The 27,671-nt window shown below is 44.6% G+C and overlaps 1 protein-coding gene across 5 annotated transcripts in view; it reads left to right on the forward strand.

The window, feature by feature from the left end:
• MTMR2 (myotubularin related protein 2) overlaps nt 1–26,988 on the forward strand; it is a 70,090-nt gene extending 43,102 nt beyond the window's left edge. For 3 of the 5 annotated variants that reach the window (XM_071555354.1, XM_071555390.1, XM_071555372.1), the window contains exons 6-15: nt 2,044–2,145; nt 7,164–7,247; nt 14,344–14,493; nt 15,260–15,448; nt 17,765–17,950; nt 18,801–19,007; nt 20,565–20,657; nt 22,207–22,320; nt 23,742–23,918; nt 24,942–26,988. In XM_071555354.1, coding sequence (XP_071411455.1) covers nt 2,044–2,145; nt 7,164–7,247; nt 14,344–14,493; nt 15,260–15,448; nt 17,765–17,950; nt 18,801–19,007; nt 20,565–20,657; nt 22,207–22,320; nt 23,742–23,918; nt 24,942–25,103 — 1,464 coding nt within the window. In that variant the 3' untranslated portion in view covers nt 25,104–26,988. Of the gene's footprint in view, nt 406–2,043; nt 2,146–7,163; nt 7,248–14,343; nt 14,494–15,259; nt 15,449–17,764; nt 17,951–18,800; nt 19,008–20,564; nt 20,658–22,206; nt 22,321–23,741; nt 23,919–24,941 lie in introns of all 5 variants that reach the window. The other 2 variants (XM_071555380.1, XM_071555365.1) reach the window with 2 other exon arrangements.
• Nucleotides 26,989–27,671: the final 683 nt, after the last annotated feature.

Genomic DNA, 27,671 nt, shown 5'->3' on the forward strand with positions numbered 1-27,671 from the left:
ACCGTCTTTTACAACAGGGGAAGGGGAACATATATTTTAACAGGTTTTCTCAGTAGTACTGCAGGAAGTTCTGCAAAATGTCTTAGTCAGTATGACTTCACAGGCATCAAAACTCATCTGATTTAAAAAGTATTTTTCCGTATTCTCCAGCTCCACTTACTCAGGATGAGGTATAAACCTTCATTCAGGCTTTGTGCTGGGCAGCGTCTTTTCTTCCTAATGGAAACCTAGGCCTGCATGTCACTAATGCAGTTCTCAGGGTTGGCCACCAGAATATTCCAGGTAGACTCCCATTATTGTGGAATATGTATGTATACCTTTCTCTCATCTGCATTTCAAGAGCAAGAAAGGAGCACTGTTCCTCCTCCATCATTAGCTTACGTCCACCTGCTGCTGTGCTTTGTGGTAAGTGACTGGCAAGTAGCCTTCAGTCCTGCTCGAGGCTGTTCTTTCATTTCTTTAAAGGCAGTACATATTTCACATGTACCTCTCAAGAGCCCTTGGAGTAACTGGAAATACAAACTTGAATCAAAATTAACAATTTACCTCCTTGTGTCCGCTTTCTGTAGACCTGTGAAGTCTCCATCTCCCCTCCTAAATCCAAACCACTGCTGTTCAGCAGGGCATGGCTCCTTCTGCCTGCCTCACAGGCCATATAGAAGAGCTGGATTCAGAACCTTTTAGGTCTTGGGCTGCTTAGAGCTCTAGTCCGAGCCCCTCAAGGTTAAGAGGATGCCACTTGAGGGATAAGAGCAGAATGAAAAGGAGTCCCAAACTACTCTGGTCACTGCTGTCATTTTGAGGCACCAGAAAGCTAAGCAGACTATCAGGCTGTGGGTGTTCTGTATCAAGACCAGCTGATGCAATCTGTACCAAATCATCCAGCTGCTCCCTTGCCCTGTTGCAGTCATGATCGTCGCTGGCTAACATAGGGGTGGGATGGTTGTGCTGGCGAGCTAATTTGTTCCGTGTTTTGTTCTGGATTCCAAGTCCTTAGCCATTTTGACTGTATGCAGATTTGCACACATGGTCCAGTTGGAATGAACTGGATATTTTACCTGAGTGAGAAACTTGGGCACAAACTGTGTGATGGGTGTTTTGGCCTTTTGTAGCATATATCTATATATATGCCAGCCTGCTTGGCCTAGGATACACAGGGTAGTTCAGTGCAATAACAGAAAGGTACAGATATGGCTTGTACATCCTGAAATGTTCTCTGTCTGAGACCAATCATGTAATCTCTGTTTATGAGGATGCAAAGTCTTTAGCTGTTTATCTAATTCTCTGATTTGTGCTACCGTATTCATATGCTTGAACTTGATAGCTCATTTCCTGCTAGTGGCTTTTAAGCTGTTTACTGAGTTGTGGGCTTGGCTGGAAAAACTTGGCATCTTAGAAAAGCTTTATTTAGTTTTGTAATTTGATTTTGTAGATGAGTGTGGAAAGGAGGTCCTGGTTTACCAGTCTTTGTGGAAACTGCTTCTGTGCAAAGAGGAGGAGTTTTTGATTTCAAGACATCCTCTTGAGAGCTCTGAGAGATGGAAGCTTTAAGGGGAGATGGTGTTGGATTCTTGCACTCAGCTGGCTGGGCTTGGGCTCTGCCTACCAACATGCAGTAGCTCTGTGGAGGTACCTTGTGAGGCAGATCCTTCCAGTGATCTTCTGGCACAGCTCGGTATGAGAACTCAGAACTAGGAGATCTGTCTCAGAGTCCTGCTGTTCAGAGAGACAGCTTGTCCCTGAGCCAGGCTCTGCCCTAGGCTTTCAGCAGGTAGGGAGCTTCACGTGAAGGTGAGGTGCTGTGGTCAGGCACACCTGTGCACTTCCTCAGCATCTCTGCAGTTGGGGCAGGGTTTGTTGGAGGCTGGAGACAAGCACTGAGCCAAGCCCAGCGCAGTGTTCCAAGTACCGTATTAAATCAGTACTAGAAAGAGCCCTGTGATGTGACCTGATTTTGAATTCTGGCTTTTGGATTTTCTTTGAATTTTGAAGTGGTTCAGAAATTTGCAACTTGATTTTTCTTTTTTTTTTTTTTTCCCCTAGGATATTCGAAACTTGCGGTTTGCTCACAAGCCTGAAGGGAGAACTAGACGGTCCATATTTGAGAACCTAATGAAATATGCTTTCCCAGTTTCAAATAACCTAGTAAGTGTTTTCAGTTTTTACCAAAAGACACAGAGTGGCAGTAAATGCTCTTGTTGTGTCCCGCTACTTGTTACAGCATTCATGTGGGGTACTTTTTCTTGAAGGAGAAGTGCTGGGTTTTAAATCTGTTTTTAACTTCAATCTGTAGGAGTTTAGATCATAGTAGGAAAAGTCTACTACTTTGGGGCTGGATTCTTTCATGCATGGAGCATGACTTCCTGATAAAGCCTTGTAACAGTGGGAAAGCAGTCAAAGCACAGTGACATTTCCTGGCAGGCTTTGTTTGCTGCTCCTTCAGCTATCAGCAGGTGACTCAGAGGGGAGTTGGAGGCGTGGCTTGCTCCTTAGCAGGAGAGTGAGAAGGCTTTAAAAACGTCTCTAGGGAGCGCAAGCGACCCGGAGTGCGGCGAACAGGAGCGGGCAAGCAGGGGCGTGGCACGTCTGTGAGGGCGTGGCACGGCAGCTCGCACAGGCAGGGAGAACAGGCAGGGCATAAGCCTAGGTATTTCTGCAGCCTTTTTTTTTTTTTCTCCTCTGTTCGTTTGTTTCTTTGTCTCTTTCTACCTTTCCCCACAGCTTAAGGCAGTCATGCCTCCCAAAAAAATGAAAGCTGTTGCTCCTGTTACCAGTAGAGGGGTGTCAATACAGACAGAACCCTCTAAAAAGGATGCAGCCACTCAGGCCTCTGGCTGCATAGACTGTTTGAGCCTGGACCTACTACCAGAGGACAGTGTGAAAAGCACCTGCATACGATGTGAGCAGATGAACGATTTGCTGTGTCTGGTGGCAGAGCTAAAGGAAGAGGTCGATAGGCTCAGAAACATAAGGGAGAGTGAAAGGGAAATTGACTGGTGGAGTCACACCCTTTCCACTCCTAAGGAAGTCCAGCAGGAGGTGAAGCCCAGCCCCTCCTGCCATCAGGCAGACAGAACAGACCATAGGGATGGGGATGAATGGAAACAGGTGCCTGGTCATAGAGGCAAAAACACCCCCTCTCGACCCGTTTCACCTGCCAGGGTGCCCTTAAAAAACAGGTATATGCCCCTGGACTCAGACAGTCTGTTGGAGGACAGTCAGGAGGAGGATCTGTCTACAAGGTCTTCTGGTTACCCCCAGTCTACCGGATGGGTTACAACTACAAGTAAGAGGAAAAAGAGAAGGGTAGTTGTAATGGGTGACTCCCTTCTGAGGGGAACTGAGGGCCCTATATGTCAGTCAGAGCCGTCCCACAGGGAAGTTTGCTGCCTTCCCGGGGCCAGGGTGAGGGATATTACCAAAAGACTTCCTAAGCTTATCCAGCCCTCAGACTATTACCCGCTGTTGGTTGTCCAGATTGGAAGTGATGACATTAATAAAAGGAGTACCAGAGTAATTAAAAAAGATTTCAAGGCACTGACCCAATCTCTTCATGGGACAGGAGCACAGGTAGTAATTGCCTCAGTTCCTGTACTAGCCGGGATGAATGAGGAGAGGTTTAGGAAAGCCCAGCTTACGAATAGGTGGCTTAGGGGATGGTGCTATCATCAAAATTTTGGGTTTTTTGATCATGGGGCAAACTCCGTGTTGCCCAGTCTTGTCAAAGCAGATGGGCTTCATTTATCTAGGAAGGGCAAAAGAACTGTAGCCCATAAGTTGGCAGGGATGGTTAGGAGGGCTTTAAACTAGGTTTGAAGGGGGAAGAGACGGCAACTGGGCTCTCCAGAGATAGGCCTAAGGGCATAGAGCCCGAGTTGAGAATGAAATCAATGGCCCAGCTGAAGTGCATGTACACCAACGCACGCAGTATGGGAAACAAACAAGAGGAGCTGGAAGCCATAGTGCAGCAGGAAAACTATGACATAGTTGCTGTCACAGAAACGTGGTGGGATGAATCACATGACTGGAGTGCTGCTATGGGGGTCTACAAGCTCTTCAGAAAGGACAGGCAGGGAAGGAGAGGTGGAGGGGTGGCTTTATATGTTAGAGAGTCTCTTGACTCTGTTGAAGTTGAGGTCAGCAGTGACAAGGTTGAGTGCCTGTGGGCCAGAATCAGAGGCAAGGCCAACAAGGCTGACACCCTTGTGGGAGTCTGTTACAGACCGCCCAACCAGGATGATGAAGGAGATGAATTATTCTACAAGCAGCTGGCGGATGTCTCAAAATCTCCAGCCCTTGTTCTTGTGGGTGACTTTAACCTGCCATATATCTGCTGGGAGCTTCATACTGCAGAGAAGAGGCAGTCCAGGAGGTTCTTGGAGTGTATAGAGGACAATTTCCTTCATCAACTGGTAAACAAGCCTACCAGGGGTAAGGCCCTGCTAGACCTACTGTTTGCAAACAGAGAGGGGCTGGTAGATGATGTAGTGGTTGGAGGCTGCCTGGGGCATAGTGACCATGAAATAACAGAATTTTCAGTCCTCAGGGATGTAAGGACAGCCACCATTAAAACCTCTACTTTGGACTTTCAGAGAGCAGATTTTGGCCTATTCAAAAAACTGATTCAGAGCATACCCTGGGAAACAACCCTTAAAGGCAAGGGGGTCCAGGAGGGATGGACATGTTTTAAGATGGAAATTTTGAGTGCACAGCAACAGGCTGTCCCAGTGTGCCGAAAGGCCAGCCGGAGGGGAAGACGGCCAGCTTGGTTAAATAGGGAGATTCTGCAAGAAATCAGGGATAAAAAGAAAGTTTACAGACTATGGAAAAAAGGGCTGGCTACTTACGAAGAATTTACAGATAGAGCTAGGTCATGCAGGAAAAAAATTAGGGAAAGAAAAGTGGAATTTGGAGTAAATTTGGCTATTTCAGTTAGGGATAACAAAAAGTCCTTTTATAAATACATTAATAACAAAAGGAGGGGCAAGGAAAACCTCCATTCTCTGTTGGACTTGGAGGGAAATATAGTTAAGGAAGATGAGGAGAAGGCTGAGGTACTTAACACCCACTTTGCCTCAGTTTTCACCAGTAAGACAGGTGGCCCTCAAGACAACTGGCCTCTGGAACTGGTAGACAGGGAGAGGGAGCTGAACAGCCCTCCTGTATTCCAGGAGGAAATAGTTACTGACTTACTGAGCCAGTTGGATCCTAACAAGTCTATGGGACCAGATGGGATCCATCCCAGGGTGATGAGGGAACTGGCAGAAGAGCTTGCCAAACCACTCTCCATCATCTTCCAACAGTCCTGGCTCTCTGGGGAGGTCCCAGATGATTGGAGGTTGGTTGAATGTCACCCCAATCCACAAAAAGGGCTGCAAGCAGGACCCTGGCAACTACAGGCCTGTCAGCCTGACCTCCGTGCCTGGCAGGGTTATGGAGCAGTTCATCCTGAGTGCAATCACACAGCACCTTCAGGGTGGACAAGGGATTAGACCCAGCCAGCATGGGTTTAGGAGGGGCAGGTCCTGTCTGACCAACCTGATCTCTTTCTATGATCAGGTGACCCACCTGGTGGATGAGGGGAAGGCTGTGGATGTGGTCTATCTGGACTTCAGCAAGGCTTTTGACACTGTCTCCCATAATATACTCCTGGAAAAGCTGGTAGCCCATGGCCTGGACAAGTGTACCCTCTCCTGGAATAAGAGCTGGCTGGAGGGTCGGGCCCAGAGAGTGCTGGTGAATGGAGCTGCATCCAGCTGGCGGCCGGTCACCAGTGGTGTTCCCCAGGGGTCTGTGTTGGGTCCAGTCCTGTTTAACATCTTTATTGATGATTTAGATGATGGGATTGAGTCCATCATCAACAAATTTGCTGATGACACCAAGCTGGGAGGGAGTGTCGATCTGCTGGAAGGCAGGAGGGCTCTGCAGAGGGATCAGGATAGACTGGAGAGATGGGCTGATTCCAATGGGATGAAGTTCAATAAGGCCATGTGCTGGGTCCTGCACTTTGGCCACAACAACCCCCTGCAGCGCTACAGGCTGGGCACAGAGTGGCTGGAGAGCAGCCAGGCAGAAAGGGACCTTGGGGTACTAATTGACAGGAAGCTCAACATGAGCCAACAGTGTGCCCAGGTGGCCAAGAAGGCCAATGGGATCCTGTCCTGTATCAAAAATAGCGTGGCCAGCAGGACCAGGGAAGTGATCCTGCCCCTGTACTCTGCATTGGTGAGGCCACACCTTGAGTACTGTGTTCAGTTCTGGGCCCCTCAGTTCAGAAAGGATATTGAGGTGCTGGAGCGAGTCCAGAGAAGAGCAACAAGGCTGGTGAAGGGACTGGAGCACAAGCCCTATGGGGAGAGGCTGAGAGAGCTGGGGTTGTTTAGCCTGGAGAAGAGGAGGCTCAGAGGTAACCTCATCACTGTCTAGAACTACCTGAAGGGAAGTTCTAGCCAGGTGGGGGCTGGTCTCTTCTCCCAGGCACTCAACAATAGGACAAGGGGGCACGGGCTTAAGCTCTGCCAGGGGAAATTTAAGTTGGAGATCAGAAAAAATTCTTTCCAGAGAGAGTAATCAGGCATTGGAATGGGCTGCCCAGAGAGGTGGTGGATTCACCATCCCTAGAGATTTTTAAACGCAGATTGGACGTGGCGCTGAGTGCCATGATCTAGTAAATGGACTAGAGTTGGACGAAGGGTTGGACTTCATGATCTCCAAGGTCTTTTCCAACCCAATTGATTCTATGATTCTATGACATCCATAAGAGATTTACAGCTAATGGTGACTGCACTACCCCAAATCTGGAGTGCAGTTCCTCTGCTCTGTAATGTTATGACACTGCAATTGTTGTTTCTAATGCTGGTTGAAAGGATCTGGTTGTTAATTTGTAAGAGCATTCTTGCCCAAGTAGTTATCTTTAATAATAAACTCCTTTTGTTCATGAAGTACTAGGTAATAGACAAGCAAGATCAGGGACGAATTGGAAAGTATATTGTTGTGCTAATTACCTGATACTGCAAGAGTGTTAATCTTTTTCACAAAGGCCTAAAAGAAAAGTAGTGCAGTGGAGAAGAAGGAAGGGTCAGGCATGAGTTACTCTCTGAAATAGCAAACATCCTTAAATGGGCTCTGAGTGGGCTCTTAATGGTAAATTTTCTTTCTTTCAGCCACTTTTTGCATTTGAGTACAAAGAGGTTTTCCCAGAAAATGGATGGAAAGTGTATGACCCGACTTGGGAATACAGAAGACAGGTGGGTATTGTGCCGCATCCTTCCTCATCCTCTCTACTCTTCAGAAGTGAGACTGTGCAGTAATTACAGGTCATGTGGAGCAGAGAATGATGCTACTGACAAACGTCTTGCAGGCTAGGTTCAGCTATTGTTCTCCACACTGCAGGGATTGATGACAGCAGAACAGCTTTAGAGATAGTAGCATCCACTGATGGACATTAGCTCAGGCTGCAGAGTGCTGACTTCAGCCTTTATTAGAGAAACTAATACTCTGGCTTGGTCATCAGCTGCTGCTGGCTATGAGAAACAGAAGGTGTGTCTTGTAGGTACAGGCATCCTATTGTTGAGTTTCACACCTCAACATTCGATTATATCAGTTTTCATTCTTTCCAGTTTTTCCTGTCTTAAACAGGAACTTGGGAGGAAAAAAGATAAGAGTAGGATGCCTTCATTATTATAGGGAAATCAGCATAGGGATCAACCTAGAGAGTATTGCGATTTACCATAACTTAGAACACACAACTGTGCTGTGTCCATAGTAGACTGGCCAAAGGTATTTAAGATCATGAAATGACAGGCTGTCAATTAGGAATACTATGGTAAAAACTTGAGTGGTCCTCCTTGGGAGAAAGGATGGAAGAATTTTGGTTTTTATAATGGAATCATTCCTGTCATAAAATTCTAAAGTAGAAGAAGGAGCTCAATTTGGTGATATGTTTGCCCTGATCCTTAAATATCTGTCTCATCTAGAACTGCCAGAATAAAACCAATATTCCTTTGTGAAATTAAGAAATGTTAAGCCATGTAATTTACAGATTTATTTGTGTCTTTCTCTTGAAATGAAACAAAACCAGACCTCTGTCCTAGCCTAGTTGTTCATCCAATTCCTGGCATCCAAAACCTAAGGATTCGTTTTTCTAGGTCTAGTGTTCTAAAATTGGTTATCTAGGCATGTCATTAACAGATGGGGAGAGAGCTCTTCACTGTTGGGGTGATTTGTTGTCTCCTAAAATAGCTGCCCAAGATAGATCACTGGCTTCTAGGCTGCTAATTGAAAATGAGATGTATCTTACTGTATCTTACTGTATGCTGCCTTCATTGCAAAGAGTGTATGTTTTGCAATGAGATGCCACAATCCAAAATCCTGTGGAGACAAAATCCAGTCGTTTGTAATCATATTGTATCTAAGGTCAACTTTGGCTAGAAGACCAGATAAAGCAGTGATTATTGCTTTGTTTAGAATTTACCTATTTTTTGGTAGTTATTTTATGGGAAGATCTGTTTACACAGAAGGATCTGCAGCCCAAGCTATTTGAGCAAGATGCATCTTTGTAGCTCTGAGAACTTTGGAGTAACAACTAAAGAATAATCTCCACCGTAAAGCACATCATTCACTTAGCTGAGGTTCAGTTAAAACAGATGAAGTACAAAAGGGATTCTTACAATACCTGTAAAGAAGGAAGGGTGACCCTTGCGAATTTCAAAGTAAATTATTCCACTTTCTTAATCCTGGCATGTAAGCTTTTTTATCCATACTAGGGGGTTTTTTATACTATGATTTGGTGTCCCTTGAATTTGGCAGATGTTTGTTTGTGTGGTGAAAGGATATGCATGAATGTAGTTTGCAGCTCTTCATGGCCTTTCTGTTTTAAACTGCCCCTGGGCTGAGGTGTCTTTGTTTCTGGTCAGCCGAGGTAGCACTGCTGTGTGTAAAACACCACACAATTGAGACATTGCTGCAATGTGTAGTTGTGCTATGCTGCTTTTGTATCGTTTTTGAGTGGAAAGGAAAAACTTTGCCTGACTGCTTTTATGTCAAGAAACCAAACTAATGCCCAGATGCTGGAGCCCTCAGTCATTTTCTTGTGTTGGTAACCACAAAAGTGACTCCAAATCAGGATCTTTTTGCAGCCACAGCCTATCTAAATTTTACCCGGGGTGGGCCACAATCACTGCCATCCCAGATCACACAATCCATCTGTTCCAGTAGCTTATCTCCAAAACTGACCAACACCAGCTGCTGAAGAAAGGCAAACTGCACTGCAGTAGATGCTTATGTTGTGATCTGGCCAGGAGGAGAATTTCATCCCTTTTGTTAGATTGATTTAGGTCCTGCAGCATGATGCTCTACGTCCCCTCCAAGACTTTTAGGTATTTCAGTTTGTTTATTTAATTCCAGCATTTATAACTATGGATGTTCAATTTATCTGTGTGAATGTCGTAGCCTTTTTTCTTAATCCAACCAGGTTCTGCTAAAGCAATAACAACTACTACAGTAAATCAAGATTATGTCCTGGAATGGCAGCAGGGATTCGTTAACAGTGAAACAAAACTGGCATCATCAAATCAGATAATGGGATTATCTGTCACCGACTCTATGAATTGTGATCAGAAATAGAAAAGCAGGACATATGCACTGTCAGCAGGACCTTTTGGAATTGGTTTAAAAACTGTTGGAGTAGAGCTGGCCTAGGGCATAAGCAGCACAGCAGTATGGCCAGGCATTAACTTGGTATATCCTAGGCCAGGTCAGGCTTTTCCTGTGGGAGCAGGGACACATAGGAGGGAGTGAAGCAAAAGTGAACTTTAACTACCAGGCATCCAGAAAAGACTTTTAGACCAAGATCCATGGTAAGATTTATTTCTACACTGGTAGACATAGCAAGTTTGCGTGTGTTATGATTTATTTATTATAATTTTTATTAAGACTAATAGAAGTCTGTTGATATGATAGCAATTGTAGCAATTAGGAAAGACATTAATAAACCCCTGACTTCTCTTAGCATTCTTGAGAAAGATGGAAATATGTAACTTATTAAAAATCTGTGATTGTGTAAAACTGTGGGGAGTAATAAACAACCTGTAGAGAACAAAAGGAGCTCAGAGAGGTTTGAGATTTAGTTAGTAAATGGAATCACATGTGGCAAATGAAATTTAAAACTGAAATTGCTCCCTGATTTTTATTACACATGGGCTGGCAGAGTATAAAACAGAATTGCAAAGTGAATAAGGCTCAGTTGAAACCAAAAGGCCTTGAGATGCCTTTGGAGTAACTTAGAGCTTTATTTTCCTTAACAAGGTGGGGAGCATTTGGAAAATATTACAAGGGGTTGTGAGGCTGGAAATATGTGATGTTTCCCTACGGAAGTCATTCTGGTCCAATCCTATGCTGTGTTCATATCTACCAGGGAACCACAGCATAGGGCTGTGATTGCTGCTGTCAGAGAAAACATGTACAAATTAGTAATTCAAAAGAACAACTGACCTGTTTTAACGATAAAAGAAGTGCCCAGCATTAGTACACAAGCAGAGCAGGCAAGGTAGAGCATGAAAATAGCATCCGACAGAGAATTGCTGGGTGGAACATAGGGGAGTAAAGTTCAATGTCCCACAGTTTAACTGAGGTCTTGCTTATGTTAGGTATGTCCTTATTGCAGAACAGATCACAGCTGTCTTGGGCTAGGTGGACACAACATGTACTGAGTACTTGGCAGAGGGCCAGTTTGGCTCTGCAGCTGTATCCTGTGTTGGTGTAGGGATGTGCTTCAGCCAATGTGTGCAGCTTCCTGGTACCTCATGGCCCAAACCAAGTTTGAGAGAGGCACTGCTGTGTAACTCAGGACCCTTCCTGCCTTGCCTGCTGCCGACCAAGGTGCACCTACCTAGCTAAACTCAGACTCAGTCTACTGGATCCTGTAGAAAGATGTAACTGTGTGTATTTCCAGCAAGGAAATTATTTTTTTTCCTGTCAGTGGAAGATCCCCATGTGCTTAAGCTTAAACATATGCATTGCAAGGTGGTGGTTTCAGTGCAATGCTGGTGTGCCTTCAATAACTTTTCCCTTCAAATGAAGAAACTCCATCTTCTACAACATGAATAAATCAAGTGGTAACTGAGCACAAGTGATTAAAGTAAGACTCATGACTGTCCAGAGGTAAACCAAGTCTAGTTTGTGTGTGGAGATGGCATAAACGTTGTGTCTCTATGGTTAGATGACACAGTTGTAAGGAATGGTCTCAAGCACTGCGGCACCTTCATTGTGAGTTCCAGGCATAGCTTCAGTCCAGGCTGTTACCACAGGGAGTGTATTTGAGCATCTTTAGCCACACACAAAGATACTCTTCCAGCAAAATGTATGCAAATTGAGAGTACAAACCAATTATTTACTGGCTAACACACAAAAATAGATAGCTGAAATTTGACTAGCTACTAGACAGAGCAGTAGTACTCACTGCCTCAGAGGATGCTTCTGTAGAGACTTCCTGGCCAGGCAAGCCAAGAGACAGGGCTGCAAGGCCTGCTTCTAAACCTGGCCATAGGTTAGGGGCTGACACAAGCCAAGGATCACCAGGAGGCAGTTTGGACAAACTGTCCTATTTGGAGAGTAAACGATTTGAACAGCACAGATGTAAGGTGCATTGTTTCAGCTGATTCCAGTGAGAATGGTCATGGTGTGTTTGACTATAGATTTGGCTGTGCTGCCTTCATTGGTTTGCCCTCTGGCAGCCACCAAACATTTGAGTTCCCCTGAAATCAGGGGCTGCTCCCAGCATTAGTTTACCTGAAGAAGACAGACCTTGTGCAGCAGTTTGGTCACTAATGTGGACGCTCAACAACCATGTACCCTGGCAGCTTCAGAATGATCACAGCCTGCTGTTGTGAGGCACACCCAGGTTCTTCCTGCAGGTGCACAGGCAGGTGGCTCCCAGAGCCATTCCTTAGCCTGCAGAGGCTTCTTGAGTTATATCTGTAACAGTGTGGTTTGATAGCAGGCTTCTGCATGCTTACAACTTACCAGGAGGCAATGAAATGCATCTTAGATGAGGAAATACCAGTGCGCTTTATATCACATTTAGCTTTTTCTATTGATTCCAGCTGGAGAAAGGGCAAATCTGAAGGAGCACGAATTAATGCAGAAGCTACACTGCATTATGGCAAACATCCTGGGAAGATGAAAATTCAGCTTCTCTTGTAGCCCACTTGGCTTCTTTGTGTTTGCTTCCAGTCCTTAGAGAAAGTCACGATCCGAATCCAAAGCGTTTTGGGTGGTGCCGTGATTCAAGGCTCCTGTGCTGGGGAAAAGCAGGCATCTCCCATGATTCAAAGGAAATTTGAATGCTGACACACAGCATCATTTCTTTCTTTGGGGTCTTGTAATGGATTTTTCTGGTCTCAGCTATTACAGAGAGAAGAATTCTTTCAAATTTGGCAGTGTGGCAGCAGAAAATCTTACAGCTTTGGAAAGCATTAGAGCTCAGTTCTAGCCCAAGCAGTGTGTGCTGAAGCCATTCTGCCCAGCACTGTGAAGAGGGTGCTTTGCAGTGCCCGCTCTGTGAGCACTGGTAGAGTTGCTGGGTAGAATGAAAAAGAAACCTTTCTTCCATATAACTGCTTGTCAGCTCCCATTTTCCTTGCCAAGACTGTGCTGACAGGGTAGTTTTCATTCAAATTTGTGGGAGGTGAAATACCCAGGTCTTGCTGATGGATCCATTGCATGTACTTACTAGGACAGGACTAAGAACTAATTTGTCAGTAGTCCACTTCCAGATAGTAACCAGCTTGTTTACAGCTGATGGACAGCTAGGAACAAGAGTCCTGTTATTCCCTGGTTCATAGCAGAGCTGGTGGACCCAGCAGATGCCATCCTTGCTGTGTACAGCAGGTAGACTACTGACCATGTTCTACCCATCTGGAAGCTTGGACTGTGTATACACACATGCCTGTTTCTAGCAATTCTTTGGCTTCAGACAGCACCAAAACTAGCTTTTCTTTAGGGTTTTGGGGTGTTCATGATTCTGGCAGGTCTGCTGATTTCTTGTAGTAACACCCTTCACAGAGAGGGCCCCAGGACAGAGGTGGTTCACAAGCAAGGGGTGTGGCTGATACTAGACAGAAGGTCTGTCCTCCCCTCAGATTTCTAACCATGACCTCTTTTCACTGCATGACTCACCACTGTGATGGGGAACTGTCTGCAGTCTGTGTGGGTCAGTCATAATTACCACAGTTCGTCTGACTTGTGTTAGTTTTGTCCTTTATTTCCTGTGGGAACTGCCACAGTGGTGGTCAGTGTCCCATCACCCTCCTTAAAATGAAGTACTGTTTATTAGAACAGAAGCATGTTTTGTTGTAAGAGTTGATGTACCCGTAAAACACACTCTGTGCTTAACAGTCTGGCCGTGTTCACTGCAGCAGATGTGTCTTCCCACAGAGATGCTTTGTGTCGGTGCTCACCCCTGCTGCAGCAAGTGTCTGTTTAAATCTCTCCTTGCAGACGTGTCATACCAGCCACTCTGTGTTGGTCCATTCACTCCCAGCATCAGCCAAACCAAGTCTGCAGGTTGTCAGGACCATCCCCATTGTGCTTCAGATGTTACCTGGAGGTTGTTGTCTGGGAAACAGTTGAGTGGCTTTCCCATCAGAGCACACTGAGCTCAGTGATGTGTGTATGTGTGTGTGTGTAGATTCCCTGGTCTCCCAGCCCAAGTCAGACTAGTACAGATGGAGAGCTTAGTCTGACAGAAACATGGGAGTTGTACGTCACATATCATCATGCAATCAGAGACATAAAAATATTGTTTGGTGTTTTTAGGGAATTGCACAGTTGTGCTGCAAACACTGAACAAGGCCCAAACCAGGTTGATTTTTTGGGAGTGTTTTAGTGCCTATTCTCCTTTCTGCCCCCTTCTGACAACTCCATTTTTCATCCCCAGTTTCCAAACACCATGTCTGAGCTAAGTGCAGAGAGGAGGAGAGAATTGGTCACACCTTCTGTCCTGCTCCTGGCTCTCCTGTGAGCCCATGATAAGACCAGGACTATCTTAAAGATGCACTCAGGAGGATCACCTGTGTTGCTACATCTGTAGCCTCCACAGTTCCTTTGGCATAGGTGACGCTGCCTGAAGTCTTCTACTTTCCCTGTTCTTCAGTGACCTGAACAAAATACCCACCTCTCTGGGAAGAGGAATGAAATGCAAGTTAGCAAGATAATGCATTCTCAGGTGCCAGCCCTAAATGTCCTTCATTAACAAAAGTTGCCTTGAATTTCAGGTCTGGCGATTTGACTGTGCTGAGGTCTCAGAGCAACTCATTTGCTAACGTGCTGTTGTTTCCTCTTTAGGGAATTCCCAATGAAAGCTGGAGGTTGACCAAGATTAATGAGCGCTATGAGCTGTGTGATACATACCCTGCCATTCTCGCTGTGCCTGTAAACATTCCTGATGAAGAATTAAAGAGAGTAGCATCTTTCAGATCCAGAGGACGCATACCAGTGAGTGGGACAAAGGAAGCCACTTTGATGTGTTTTTTTACGTATACCTTCGGACAATAAATAATACCAAGATCAGGCTGAGTGGATTCAGTGGATAATAAAAGTAGCAGCAACATGTTTTAGGACTTAGAAAACAGCAGTATCTGTTGGAACTAGTTGTGAAAGAGATGAAGACTAAACCAAAATGAGAAGATAAGATAATTTAGCATAACTCACACTAAATTTCAGTTCAATTTGTAAGAAACACAAAGCAGCCCTGTTGGGCTGTTTACAATTGTCTGGCCTACTCTGAGGATAGAGGAATACTTACTGATATGCTTGATGAGAATGCTTGTTAAATGAAATTAAGACATAATACATTGCTATAATGATTATTTCAGCAGTAACTGAAAATGTACTGGTTTACTTCTAAAGTTTGTAGAAAATCTAATCTGTTCCTAAAGTACTTAACTTTTACATGGCATAACATAAAGTATGACATAGCCCACATAGTGACTCACACAACATCCAGAAAAACAGTCTGCATCATGTTTAAAAGTCAGACTTAAATGATGTGGTCACCTTTTCTTTGTTCAAACCTTGGGAATGCCACCAGAATGGATAAGGATGGAAGAGTTCTTTCATTCGATTGTGATTTAATATAATCCAGCCTTCTGGAACCAGCTAATACATGAAGGGGTCCCAGAGCAAGCCATTACAAGTAAAACACTTTGATGGTCTAATGAATCCCATTTTTCCTTCATTTATTTCCCATTTATTTTCAAAGGTTTTGTCATGGATTCACCCAGAAAGTCAAGCAACGATCACTCGCTGTAGCCAGCCAATGGTGGGAGTGAGTGGCAAGCGAAGCAAGGAAGATGAAAAGTACCTTCAAGCCATCATGGATTCTAATGCTCAGTCCCATAAAATCTTCATATTTGATGCAAGGCCTAGTGTGAATGCCGTAGCCAATAAGGTTGACTGCTTTTTCCTCTGTCTAAAACTGGGAATGTAGTAATTTAGAGCACGTTTCTCACCACTATTTCATGTTATTCTTAAAGATCACAAGAGAGTTTTCCACTGTAAAGGAAATCTGCATGCATTGATCTGATTCTCTAGACAGATACTTGCACTGGTATCTGTAAGGTATCAGTGTGACAACTAAAGATCCATTATATTAACCTACAGTGGGAAATGAAATTGCAAGAGGGAAAAAATCGAAGTAATACTGAGATTAGACTTTTAACACGCTGGATCTTGTGTATCACCATTTTCCACTTCATGTGGTTGGAAGACTGCTTACTCTTAACAGAAGCAAAACTCCGTCCCTGTTAACTGTGGTGGGAGCAGGGGATACTCAGCACTTCCAAAACCAGGCATCATGATTTCTAATTTCAAAATATAGCTGTGGATTGCTAACATGTAGGAATGTTGCTCTGTTCTTTCTGCTGTTGTAGAATCATAGAATGTTTTGAGTTGGAAGGGACCTTTAAAGGTCATCTAGTCCAATCCTCTCCTGCCATGAGCAGGGATATCTTCCACTAGACCATGTTGCTCAGAGCCCTGTCCAACATGACCTTGAATGTTTCCAGGAATGAGGCATCTACCACTTTTCTAGGAAACCTGTTCCAGTGTTTTACCACCCTCACTGTAAAAAATTTCATCTTAATATCTAGTCTGAATCTACCCTCTTTTAGTTTCAAACCATTACCACTTGTCCTGTCACAACAGACCCTACTGCAACATCTGTCCTCCTCTTTCTTATAAACCCCCTTTAAGTACAGAAAGGCTGCTGTAAGGTCTCCCTGGAGGCTTCTCTTCTCAGCCTTTCCTCACAGGAGAGGTGCTTAAGCCATCTGGTCATTTTTGTGGCCCTCCTCTGGATTTGCTTCAACAGTTCCATGTCTTTCCTGTGCCAGGGATTCCAGAGCTGAATGCAGTACACGAGGTGAGGTCTCACAAGGGCACAGTAGAGGGGCAGAATCACCTCATTCACTCACCTACTGGCCATGCTGCTTTTGATGTAGTCCAGAATACTATAGGCTTTCTGGGCTGCAAGCCCATATTGCTGGCTCCCTGTCCAGCCTCTCACCCACCAGCACCCCAAGTCCTTCTGGCAGGGCTGCCCTGGATCTGTTCATCCCCCCAGCCTGTATTGATACCGGGGGTTGCCCCAACACAGGTGCAGCACCTTGAACTTGGTCTTGTTAAACCTGATTAGGTTATGATGGGCCCACTTCTCGAGCCTGTCCAAGTCCCTCTGGATGACATCATGCCCTTCAGGTGTGTCCTCACCACTCAGCTTGGTGTCATCTGCAAAATTTTCTGAGACTGCACTTGATCCCATTGTCTGTGTCATTGATGAAGGTATTAAATAACACTGGTCCAAATACAGATCCCTCAGGGACACCACTTGTCACTGGACATTGAGCCATTGACCACTGCGCTTTGGCTGTGGCTATCCAGTTCCTCATCCACCAAACTGTCTGCCAATCAAATCCTTATCTCCAGTTTAGAGAGAAGATTGTTATGGAGGACTCTGTCACAGGCCTTACAGAAGTCCAGGTAGATGAAATCCATAGCCCTTCCTTTGGCTACTGCTGCAGTCACTTCTTTGTAGAAGGCCAGTAGGTTGGCCAGGCAGGATTTGCCCTTCCTGAAGCCCTACTTGCTGTCTAAAACCACTGGTCCTCCATGTGCCATAGCATAGTCTCCAGAAGGACCTGTTCCATGATCTTACCAGGCACAGAGGTGAGGCTGACAGGTCAGTATCTCCCAGGGTCTATCTTTCTCCCCTTCTAAAAATTGTGTTTCATAGCATCACTTTAAGCTCTGTAAATAATGGTAGAACTGCTTTGTTGCACTTAAGCTCATTTTTCTCTCTCTTTTTTTTTTAAATCTGCCTTTCCCACTACTTAGAAAAGGCAATTAATGTGTGGGTTATACTCCTCTGTAATAGTATGGTAAATTTTTAAATGATAGAATAACACATGTAATGAGCTAGCAGCTTGAATGGGGATAAATGATAATTACAGAGGAAAAGAAGGCTTGTAATGTGATATTCTTTGGTAAAAATTATAGCATTCATTAGCTATTGTAGGAAAGAGACACAAAGTGTGTGCGTGTGCATCTTTGGTCCCAAGTGTAAGATAAAGCCAATGTTTTCTGCCTGCTTTAGATAGCCCAAACACTGTGATATTTTGTCAGCTGCTATTTGCTGAGGACAAATGACTGGCCTAAAATATAAAATACACTTTTACTTAATGATTTGTATGTGGATTTTGTTCTTCAGGCTAAAGGAGGAGGCTATGAGAGCGAGGATGCCTATCAAAATGCAGAATTAGTGTTCCTGGACATTCACAATATTCATGTTATGAGAGAGTCACTGAGAAAACTGAAAGAAATTGTGTATCCCAATATCGAGGAGACTCACTGGCTGTCTAATTTAGAGTCAACTCACTGGCTAGAGCATATCAAGGTATGCATATCTGCGTCCACTGCACATGGCTGAGCAACCTCAAGTCCTTACCAGTCTGTTCACTGGGAAAGATATCCAGAGCTAACTCCAGGATTTTCAATTAATTGTAAATTTAAAGACTTAGAATTTATTTTCAATTGCGAACAAATAAAACCATAGTTTCTTGGAGTGGGGAATCTTGAGGAGATGGGAAGAGCAACAAGAGAGGTGTCTGAAATGCTGAAAGATGGTGTTTTGGAAGTGCAGTATGTTCCTGGGTAACGCATAACTGTGAAAGCTCTGGTTAGAGCTCAGGGTCCCAGGGATCCTTGACTTCCTAGTGTTACTGCCTGGTCCAGACCAGCAAATGCAGGGAGTTTGTGCCCTGTCAGCCTTTCAGGAATCCAAGCAAAGTCAGAATGAGGAGGCAAAATGTTTTGGCTTCTACAAAGGTTGGTTTCCAAATTAAGTTCTTTCTCTTCTAAAAACGTCCAGCTTTCGTTGTTGATCTTCTAATGCAGACAGGGGCAGATCTGCTCCTGGGGCAGCTGCAAGGTGATGGCCATTTTGCATTCATGTGAGACACAAAATGCTCCTGTGTTTAAATTCTCACTTGTCCAAGGACTGAGCTTAGTGCAAGGGCTCTTCTAGAGTTGTGCCTACTCTACAGTTCAGATATGTTGTCATCTTTTTGGAATAAAAAAATGTGTTCACCAGTTTGCTGTTCTAGTTAGAAAGTCACTGGAACTGATTTGCTATTCTGCTTGAGGCAAACAGAGCCCTTGGTTTGTCCTGTGTTGTCACTAGCCATTTTTCATTTATAGTTTCTGTTCCAAAGAAATTTTGTAATTTGTTTTTTCCCTTGTCCTAGCTCATTCTTGCTGGAGCCCTTCGGATTGCTGACAAAGTAGAGTCGGGGAAGACATCTGTGGTTGTACACTGCAGTGATGGCTGGGACCGGACAGCTCAGCTCACCTCTCTCTCTCTGCTCATGTTGGATGCCTACTACCGAACTATCAGGGGCTTTGAAGTCTTGGTGGAGAAGGAGTGGCTGAGCTTCGGCCACAGATTTCAGCTGGTGAGTCACTAGCCTTGGAAGACACTATATGGAAAGTTACTGTCTGCCTTGAAGGATTTCAAAGGAGTTTAGCCTTTCCTGTGAAAAGTTTTCTGGCTGAATTTGCAGAAGACAGGTGAATGCTGCTGCTACTGTTTTCTGCCTGCAATTCCAATAATCTCTTAACCTCCTTGGAGAGTGTATTGATTAGATACGAGGAACAGGAGGTATTAAATCTCTCAGGTGTCTGACTGGTATGCCACGTTGCCTGAACTAACAGTGTGCTTTGCATTCAGGTTTGGCATTTCTGCTGGGAGTTGACTGAGACCACTGGGGTATTTTTTGTCTATCTTTGTAGTTCATTACTTTTGCTGAGACTGCTTAGGCACCGTCATCACAAATGCCTTGGTATTGAAAGAGGTTGGAGAATTTGGTCATGACCTTGACCTCACATTTTCTTCAGGCCCACTTTATTTTTGGGGAGGCTTCTAATTGTTTAGGTGAAAGATCAGCAGTTTGATCCTGGACCAAGAGTAGCTTGTGGTTTTGTCCCTGTAGTTGGCAGAGAGACAGCTTTGTGGGCTTGTGACACAGCAATTTGTTATGGTTTGCACTGATGGGAATTGAGAGAGCCTTTCAGTCTTTGTTCCTATTGTGTTTTGCTCGTAGCTGTTTTGGAGTGGTTGTTTAATTTTGGCAAGGGGTAGACCAAGGTCTGCTTACAGCACTTGCAATGGTGGGTTGCATTGTCAAATGCTCTGAGGAAGGTGGGGAAACTGAGGCACTGAAGCAGCTGAGGTTCTGCTGCAGCAAAACTTGTTATCTGGTGTTTGAACAATGAGTGTTTTAAGCTTCTTCCTGTCCTGGCAGGGAAGATAATGATAGTGATTTCCTTTGGCGAGGGGAGAACAGAATTAGAGAAGAGGGAGGGATCTCAACCTTATATGTTCTTGTTCTGCCTTTGTACAGTACTTGGCGTTCCTGGGTAATATATAACCATTAATGTACTATAGTAATTATGAGAAGTTGTGCCTCACATATCTTGGCCACACAGCACAGCCCAAGTTGGAGGCCTACTTCTGGGAATACTGTCATCAGTGCCTCTCTTGAGGTGGCAGGAGATGGGCTGGGTTAGTGTTTGTACAGTACTTGGAAGCTGTGAGGTGTTGCGTGACGGTTATCGCCACATGCCGTGGCTGTAGGTAGTGTTTGGATCCAGCACACTGCACTACTGAAGTAGCCAGGACGACAGCTGCAACTGAAGCAAAAAGCATTCTCATTTTTTTTCCTCCTGAACTTTAGCTTTTAACTGAGATTAGTGCCAGCATAGCATCTGGAGCCTCTAGTCAGACAACTCTTGTTTTAATTTAGCATGAAAATATCCCCATAAAGAATTTTCACTTCAGAGAAGAAGGGAGTAGCTGTCCTTTACTCCTTTACTCACTGATATGGACAAAGAAAATCAAGATTCGTTTGAAGCTTTTTAAAGCTGTTGGCAAAGGTTTGGGTGACTGGGAGAAGACCCCAGTAGGTTCCCTGTGAAAAAGAACTCATGTTCTTTGTCCTGCTCTGTTTCAGAGAGTTGGCCATGGAGATAAGAACCATGCAGACGCGGATCGCTCTCCTGTCTTCCTCCAGTTCATCGACTGTGTCTGGCAAATGACAAGACAGGTAAATTGCTGGGTGGCACATGTGTCCACAAAGCCAGCATACCAAGACATGGCACAGTGTCTGAACACATGAATGATTTCCAAGCTAATCATTGCAGACTCTCGTTCCTGGGCTTGTACTCTTGTTTTGACTCTAGCAACAAGTTTCTTGGGAGTCTGTTTAGCAAAGGGCCTTAATGCATAAGTGCATTGGAAGGCCGCCATGTTGGCTTGCATCATATTACCTTATTAGTGGGTGCTGTTTACCCACATGCTGCCATAATAAACGTGAGCTTGAGAGAAGAAGCTTGCCTCACCCTGAAAGAGGTGATAGCTGCCTCACGCTTCCCCTGGGCAGGAACAGACACCCCAGCCATCCTCAGTAGCCCACTGTGCCTTCAGAAGTTTAAGTGACTTTACTTGCTAATACAAGTCCCAAGCATGGTGGATGCAGACATATGCCTGTTGCCTCTGCTGAAACTGATCCTGTAACCAAACCTGGAGCAAGACACGCTCCATTTTAACTTCTTCCAAAGATAAATGCACTGCTCCCAGTTCAGACATGATGTACAGAGCTGAGTGCCTCATTTCAGACCAGGCCTGGCATAGGCACAGTCCAGGACAACTCCCCTGTGTCTGGGAGATTTTGCTCCAGGTATGTGGGACCTGGAAGGCTTTTTGTGTCTTGCCAGCTGTGGTCAGGCAGTTCACTGAAAAAAAATTAGGCTCATCATAGATTAATCCAGCAGAAATAGAAAAGAAGGATGCCACTATATATGAAGCTGTGCCATATTCATACAGAGGAAAAAATGTGGCTTTTCCATCATCAAAGGTCACTTTCATCATGCTGTCCTTGAATCGCTCCTAAAAGCAGGCATCCTGACCTGCAGCTGGTGAGGTCAGGATGTTGCAACTGGGGCAGCCTGGGAAGAGAAGAATGGTTGTGAGAGAGGAAGGCCTTCTGCTCTCCTCTTCATCACTCCAGCATGTCTTTGCAGTTCACTGACCCTCTGTGGAGTTTCAGTTCTTCCACTCTCAGGTGTGATTGTTTTTGCGCGGAACGCCAACAGCAAGCACAGTGCCCATACACTTGTTCCTCCTGCTGACCTGTGTTGCAAGATGCCTCGCTGCTGTTCCCTCCGGGAAGTGCTGTGCTACATACACACGTAATTTCCATTTGGCCCTGGGAAATTTTCACTTTTTTAGTGCATTATTTCAACATGTGCCTTTTGTTCACAGTCTGGTTGCATGGTCTGCAATGAGGGGCAGGCACAGTAGAGCAAACTTCAATTTGAAGCAGCACTGAATGTGTATAAACACAGTGCTCTAACCCTTCAGACCCCTGGCTTTTTCTCAAAATTCCTCTCTGCAAATGCAAAGCAGCTTTCCAGAGCAAAACTCTTGCTTCTGGAAGGAGCAAGTATGACCCTGAATATCCAGCCAGGCAGGGAACAGGGACAAATCCTGTTCTAGAAATCAAAAGGCCAACCCCTTACCAAGACTATGGGGTGGGAGAGAAGTTTATTTTCCTATTTTAAAATCCCAACCTGATTTTCTATTTCTGCCTGAAGTTTCCTACAGCATTTGAGTTCAATGAGTACTTCCTGATCACCATCCTGGATCACCTGTACAGCTGTTTGTTTGGGACCTTCCTGTGCAGCAGTGAGCAGCAGAGAGTGAAGGAGGTAAGACAGCTTCTCCCCCAGGTGAAAGCCTGTTCCTGTGATGGCTTTAGCTGGCCAGATATTGCTAGAGAAGTTGGTTCCTCACTCAAAGATGGTGGTTGATGTGGGTCTGGAAAATGCCAAGCCCTCTTCTCAACAACTGGAACCCAGGGTAATTTCCTGTTTGCACAAACTGCTGTCTGTTGGAGACTTCACATTTCAGAGCAACACCCATCTCCCTTCTGCACAGTCCTTCTACTTCCAGTTACTCATTAGTGGTCAAATAGCTCCTGGTGTCTTCCAGGTAGTGGAAATGCAGTTTTGCCTTGAACTTCAATGTAACCTTCCCTTTGGAAACTGGTACCTTTTTGGCCTGCGTTTTCTTTGAAGTGGTCTTTTTAGGGTGGTTTTAACTATCAATGTGCACTGTCATTCTGCACACATAGGTTACAGCACGTAACGGGTCTCAACATGTGTCCTTGCTGTGCTTGGATTTTTCCTGGAGAGGACAACACTCCTAGTATTAGCAAGGACGTGCCTCTATGTCCTGCCACAAGCCAGTTCTACCCTGCAGTCTGGTCGAGGTTTGTTTGCCAAGGGAGGAGCATATAGGTGTGTACATTCAGACCCAGGCTGGAATCAGAAGGAAAAGCAGTGACACTCTTTCTGTCTTACCTACCTAAAGGTGAAGGATTCTCTCACCAAAATGCTGCAGCCTAACAGCACAGAGTACATGAGGGCAGTGCTTCGACCTGATGTGATCATGTTTGATAGTGCTTCTGTTAAAAAGAAAAAAAAAAGAAAACCTAACTCTAATAATAAGTGATAGCACTTCACTGTAGCAAAGTCAGGATCCCTATTTCTCTGGAGTTAGCAGTGACTGAATAATTGTAATTTCCAGAGACAAAAATCTGCATGCTTTTTGCATGTGGGTTTCTGTATGTTTTTTTTTTAAGGCCTCAAGCTAGCGAAGTACTTAATCTGGAAAGTACTTCAACACTGGTTTCAGTGGGACTATTCACAGGCCTAATTATTCCACTAGATCAGGGCCTAAGTCAAATGTTTTCTTTTTTTCCTTTGCAATTAAATACTCCAGCAAGTCCTTGAGGAACACTTTAAAGAAGTAAAGTTTAACTAAAGCATTGAGAGTTCACACACCACTGTCCCCTTGCTGTGCAGGCTGCAATTCCTGGTCTACGTTGGCAGCTGGGTGGGTAGGAGGTGATGTTCTGTGCCAGGGCATGTGTGTGCATGCCTGCCTGTATCCGTGTGCTTTTAGTGCAATGACCACATCAAAATAACAGTTTGGGGGGTTTTTTAAGCTACAGAAAAGCAACCAGTGCCATATTAATGACAGGCATATGTCTATGCTGTTACAGTTTGTAACAGATAGCTGGGATTTGTATGGCAAATAAAACCTCCTCCACCCCCTTCCCTTACAGAGCCTTCCAAAAAAGACTGTATCACTTTGGTCTTACATCAACAGCCAACTGGAAGACTTTACTAACCCCTTGTATGTGAGCTACTCCAACCATGTCCTCTATCCCGTGGCCAGCATGCGCCACCTCGAGCTCTGGGTTGGCTACTACATCCGCTGGAACCCCAGGATGAAGCCTCAAGTATGTCTTCCACAGATCCTACTTCTGTTTTCCTCTCTGCTAGTTACTCTGTTACTTTGGAGTTTAAGACATTTGAAGCACAAGAAGTAGTGTACAAAATTATCCTGCCACTGTTAAATTGAAAAACAAAAGCCTAGATTCAAATGCCAGCAAAATGAGCAGCACCTATAGCTGGCTGCTCAGCTGGACATCACCACCTTGTGAAATCTGCAGGAGCTGAAATATACTTGGCAATTTGTAAAATTTCTTACTTAGAATATAGGAAAAACTATCTGAATTCTGCTTACAAAAGAGCAGAAAAATTCCAAGGCTTCTTTGGATGTCATCTTTGGATGTGGGATTCTGGATGGGAGTTTTGGGGCTGTATTTAGATTACTGGCAACAAGAACCTGCTGCTTTGCTTTTGCTTCCGGAGGCACAGGGCGTTCTGACCACAGCCCTGTTACACCCCTGACCTCAGCCAGCAGGGCAGCTGGCTTGCCACAGGGCAGGCACCTCAGAGAAGTAGGCTGAGCAATGGCCCTGAATACTGACATCACTTTTTAGTAGGAAGGGACAAAATTTCCCAAATTTCCTCAGTGCCCAACTGCAGATAACAGCTTTGCAAATCTGCAGCGTTAGATACAGGAACCCAACAAAAGCTTTGCAGTATTAACTGTTTAACAGTCAGAACTATGTGAAAATATTTAGATGAATCTGCATTTTTTTTTCTCCCAAACCCTGAAATAATGTCCAGGCTGAGATACCATGGCCAGTGTCCCCCAGAAACATCAGTTTGGCAATTGTCATCTTTCAAAATACACACTGTTTTGTTTAGCCACCATTGCACTATGCACATGGAATGAAAATTTGCATCTCAAAGCCAGAGCAGCTCTCCCATAGGCCTGGGCTGGAGACTGATAATACTCAGGTACCACACCACCATCTCTCATAGCTGCGTGTAAGGTCCATACCAGTGTTTTGTGGTTCAGGCTTCCACTTTGACACTTATCTCCCAGCATTTAGCTACATGTTTTCTTGCAGGAACCTGTCCACAATCGCTACAAGGAGCTTCTGGCCAAGCGGGCTGAGCTGCAGAAGAAAGTGGAGGAACTGCAGAGAGAAATCACCAACCGTTCCACCTCATCCTCGGAGAGAGCTGGCTCTCCCGCACAGTGTGTTGCTCCTGTACAGACAGTTGTATAATAAGAACTTGGTTTTGGCCGAGTACCATCCCAGAATCATGGGGGCAGCTTGTCAGAAGCTCCCTGGATTGCCAGAGTGGTGCCTGGGAGATGCCAATCTATTTATTTATTTCTCTCCAGGGTAATTTATTAGTAGTACTGTAGAACTAGAGAAAGCTTAAGCAAAAAAACCCAACAGACAAGGCCCCCTATGCAATTAACCTTCTCAGTGGCTAGCTTATAAGAGAAGCCAATTGCACTTGCCACCTAAAAGAAACCTAGAGCTCCCTCTCTCTGTTCACTTATGTGCTGGAAATCACTTGGCTTTAAAGAGAGAGATTCTGTGCATTAGAATGAAGTACTGTGGAGGAAAAATGGCTGCTCTGAAGTTTGAAAAGTCTCCCCTTTGCTAAAAGGAAAGATGCATCTGACTTCATATTGGAGCCTTGAATGCAGCTGTAACAGCATGAACTCTCTGCTATTAATGTCTGCACAGCAGTGTGAATGATAACTTGCCAGCATATTTGGAAACAAGCAGTTATAGTGTCTGAAACATATCACTCTCTTCACCTTGATCTAGACCATAGGAAGCCATCCATGCAAATGATGCCTTAAAGAAAGGGCAGCTTCTCCCAATAAAACAGTGGTAGAGGTGCAACCTACAGGACTTGATTTTGTAGGACATTTACTTCCATCTCTGCAACTTTAGTATCTCACTTAATGGTTTACAGTAGGTGTGCCAGGATGCAACTTAAGCACCTTTATTTCTGAGTGGGGAGCAGAGTGTGTCTCCTCTGGGCTTTCTGCAGCTCCTCTGGCCTCCAGTGCCTCATAGTCATCAGGGGAATGGTGGTGGAATACCAAGGGGTGCATGTGAACTGCTGGGATCAGCTATTACATTTTGCTTGGGTAAGCATAATTAGTGACTTTAATGCTTCTGTGCAGAATCATAGTGGTGTACTTACGGTATTTCAGTTTTCTGTTAACTAATGAAAGCAACTGCATCAACCAAAGATGCCTTTCTGCCTGCATTCCAACTGCTGCTTAAGGTTATTCTGGTAGACCAAACATCTTAGCCCATTTCTTAGCCCTGCCTTGAGGTCTTTTTTGGCATAGTCTGCTTCAAGAATTAGCTTCAAGAATTTGCCTAAACTCAAGTTGAAATTCAGTTTTAATACATGGTTTTATGACAGAGCAGGAGATAAAACACATGTTTGGTAAAACCATGATCTCCCCATTGCTCTCCCAAACAGGTAAGCACAGGGCTGTAGAATATTTGGCTTACAGGAAAGCAGTTAGCTATGTGCAAGGATCTTTCCTCCGGGCTGCTTTTTGCCTCCATGCTAAGGAGGCGGGGCACTGCTTGGTGGGGGTTCCTGTGTTGCTCTTTTATGACAGGATCCCATACTGTGGTCAGCTGTCAGCATGCTGCTCCCCTGAGCTGCTCTTGCCTGAGAGAGAAGGATTTTCCCAGAGTAGAAGACTGGACCAATTTGCACACAAGAAACTGCCTTTCAAAAGTCACATTCCTTCCCAGGCAGTAACAGTAATGTCCCCCTGCAGCCTACACTCTGCCTGCTCTACTACTCACCATCTCCACACTTCCAGAGAAATCCAGAGCTGCCTTCTGACAAGATGAAAACAGGCTGTACAGCATCACCACATTTGTTATAGGGTGGCCTGAGACATTATGGTTCAATAGTGCGAAAGAATCTACACAAAATACCTTCTGAAGGACTTGGATTTGCTTTTAACTGGAAGGGCAGATCTGCTCTTACATACAATCATTATACAAAATGGTTCATAGCATTCTTCTGTATTAGCAAATTGACTATGTGTGTATATTTTGTTTCTTGATGAAGGCTGTTTGCTTTCCTTAACACTAATAAAAACTGATAAAAGGGTAACATTCCTGTTCTCTTACTTTCAACAATGCGGTTCTCAAAAGGACTTGGAGAACATGCAAACAAAAAAAAAATCACTGCAAGTTTAGTATTTAAACTCCAAATCTCCCTTATTTTTCTGCAGATGGTCACACAAGATGCTAATTTTCAAACTAAAATCTGGAATGACAGGAAAACAAAACTAATCTTTGGACAAATTTCTCTTACCCTATACAGACTGGTGTTAATACAGATAAGATCACTTAACTGTTCAGTATTATAAAAATAGACTCACAGAATGGTTTGGGCTGGAAGGGACCTCTAAAGATCATCTAGTTCTAACCCACTGCCACAGGCAGACACAAGTTCCAATAGACCAGGTTGCTCAGAGCACCATCCAAGATGGCCTTGAACACTTCCAGGGATGGGGCATCCACAGCTTCTCCAGGAAACCCTTGCCTGTGCCTTACCCTGTCACAGTAATGAATTTCTTATCTAATCTAAAGCTGCCCTCTATCCGCTGAAAGCCATTTCTCCTTGTCCCATCTGCATATCCTCTCCAGCTTTAGGTACTGCAAGGAGCTGTAAGATCTCCCAGAAGCCTCCTCTACCCCAGGCTGAACAACCCCAAATTTCTCAGAACCTACTATCCCCTAATGCACTGTGAAGTACAGAAATTGATCTTTTTCTTAAGTTGTAATATTTCA

Source organism: Pithys albifrons, chromosome 1, assembly GCF_047495875.1.
Source record: "Pithys albifrons albifrons isolate INPA30051 chromosome 1, PitAlb_v1, whole genome shotgun sequence".
NCBI lineage: Eukaryota > Metazoa > Chordata > Aves > Passeriformes > Thamnophilidae > Pithys > Pithys albifrons.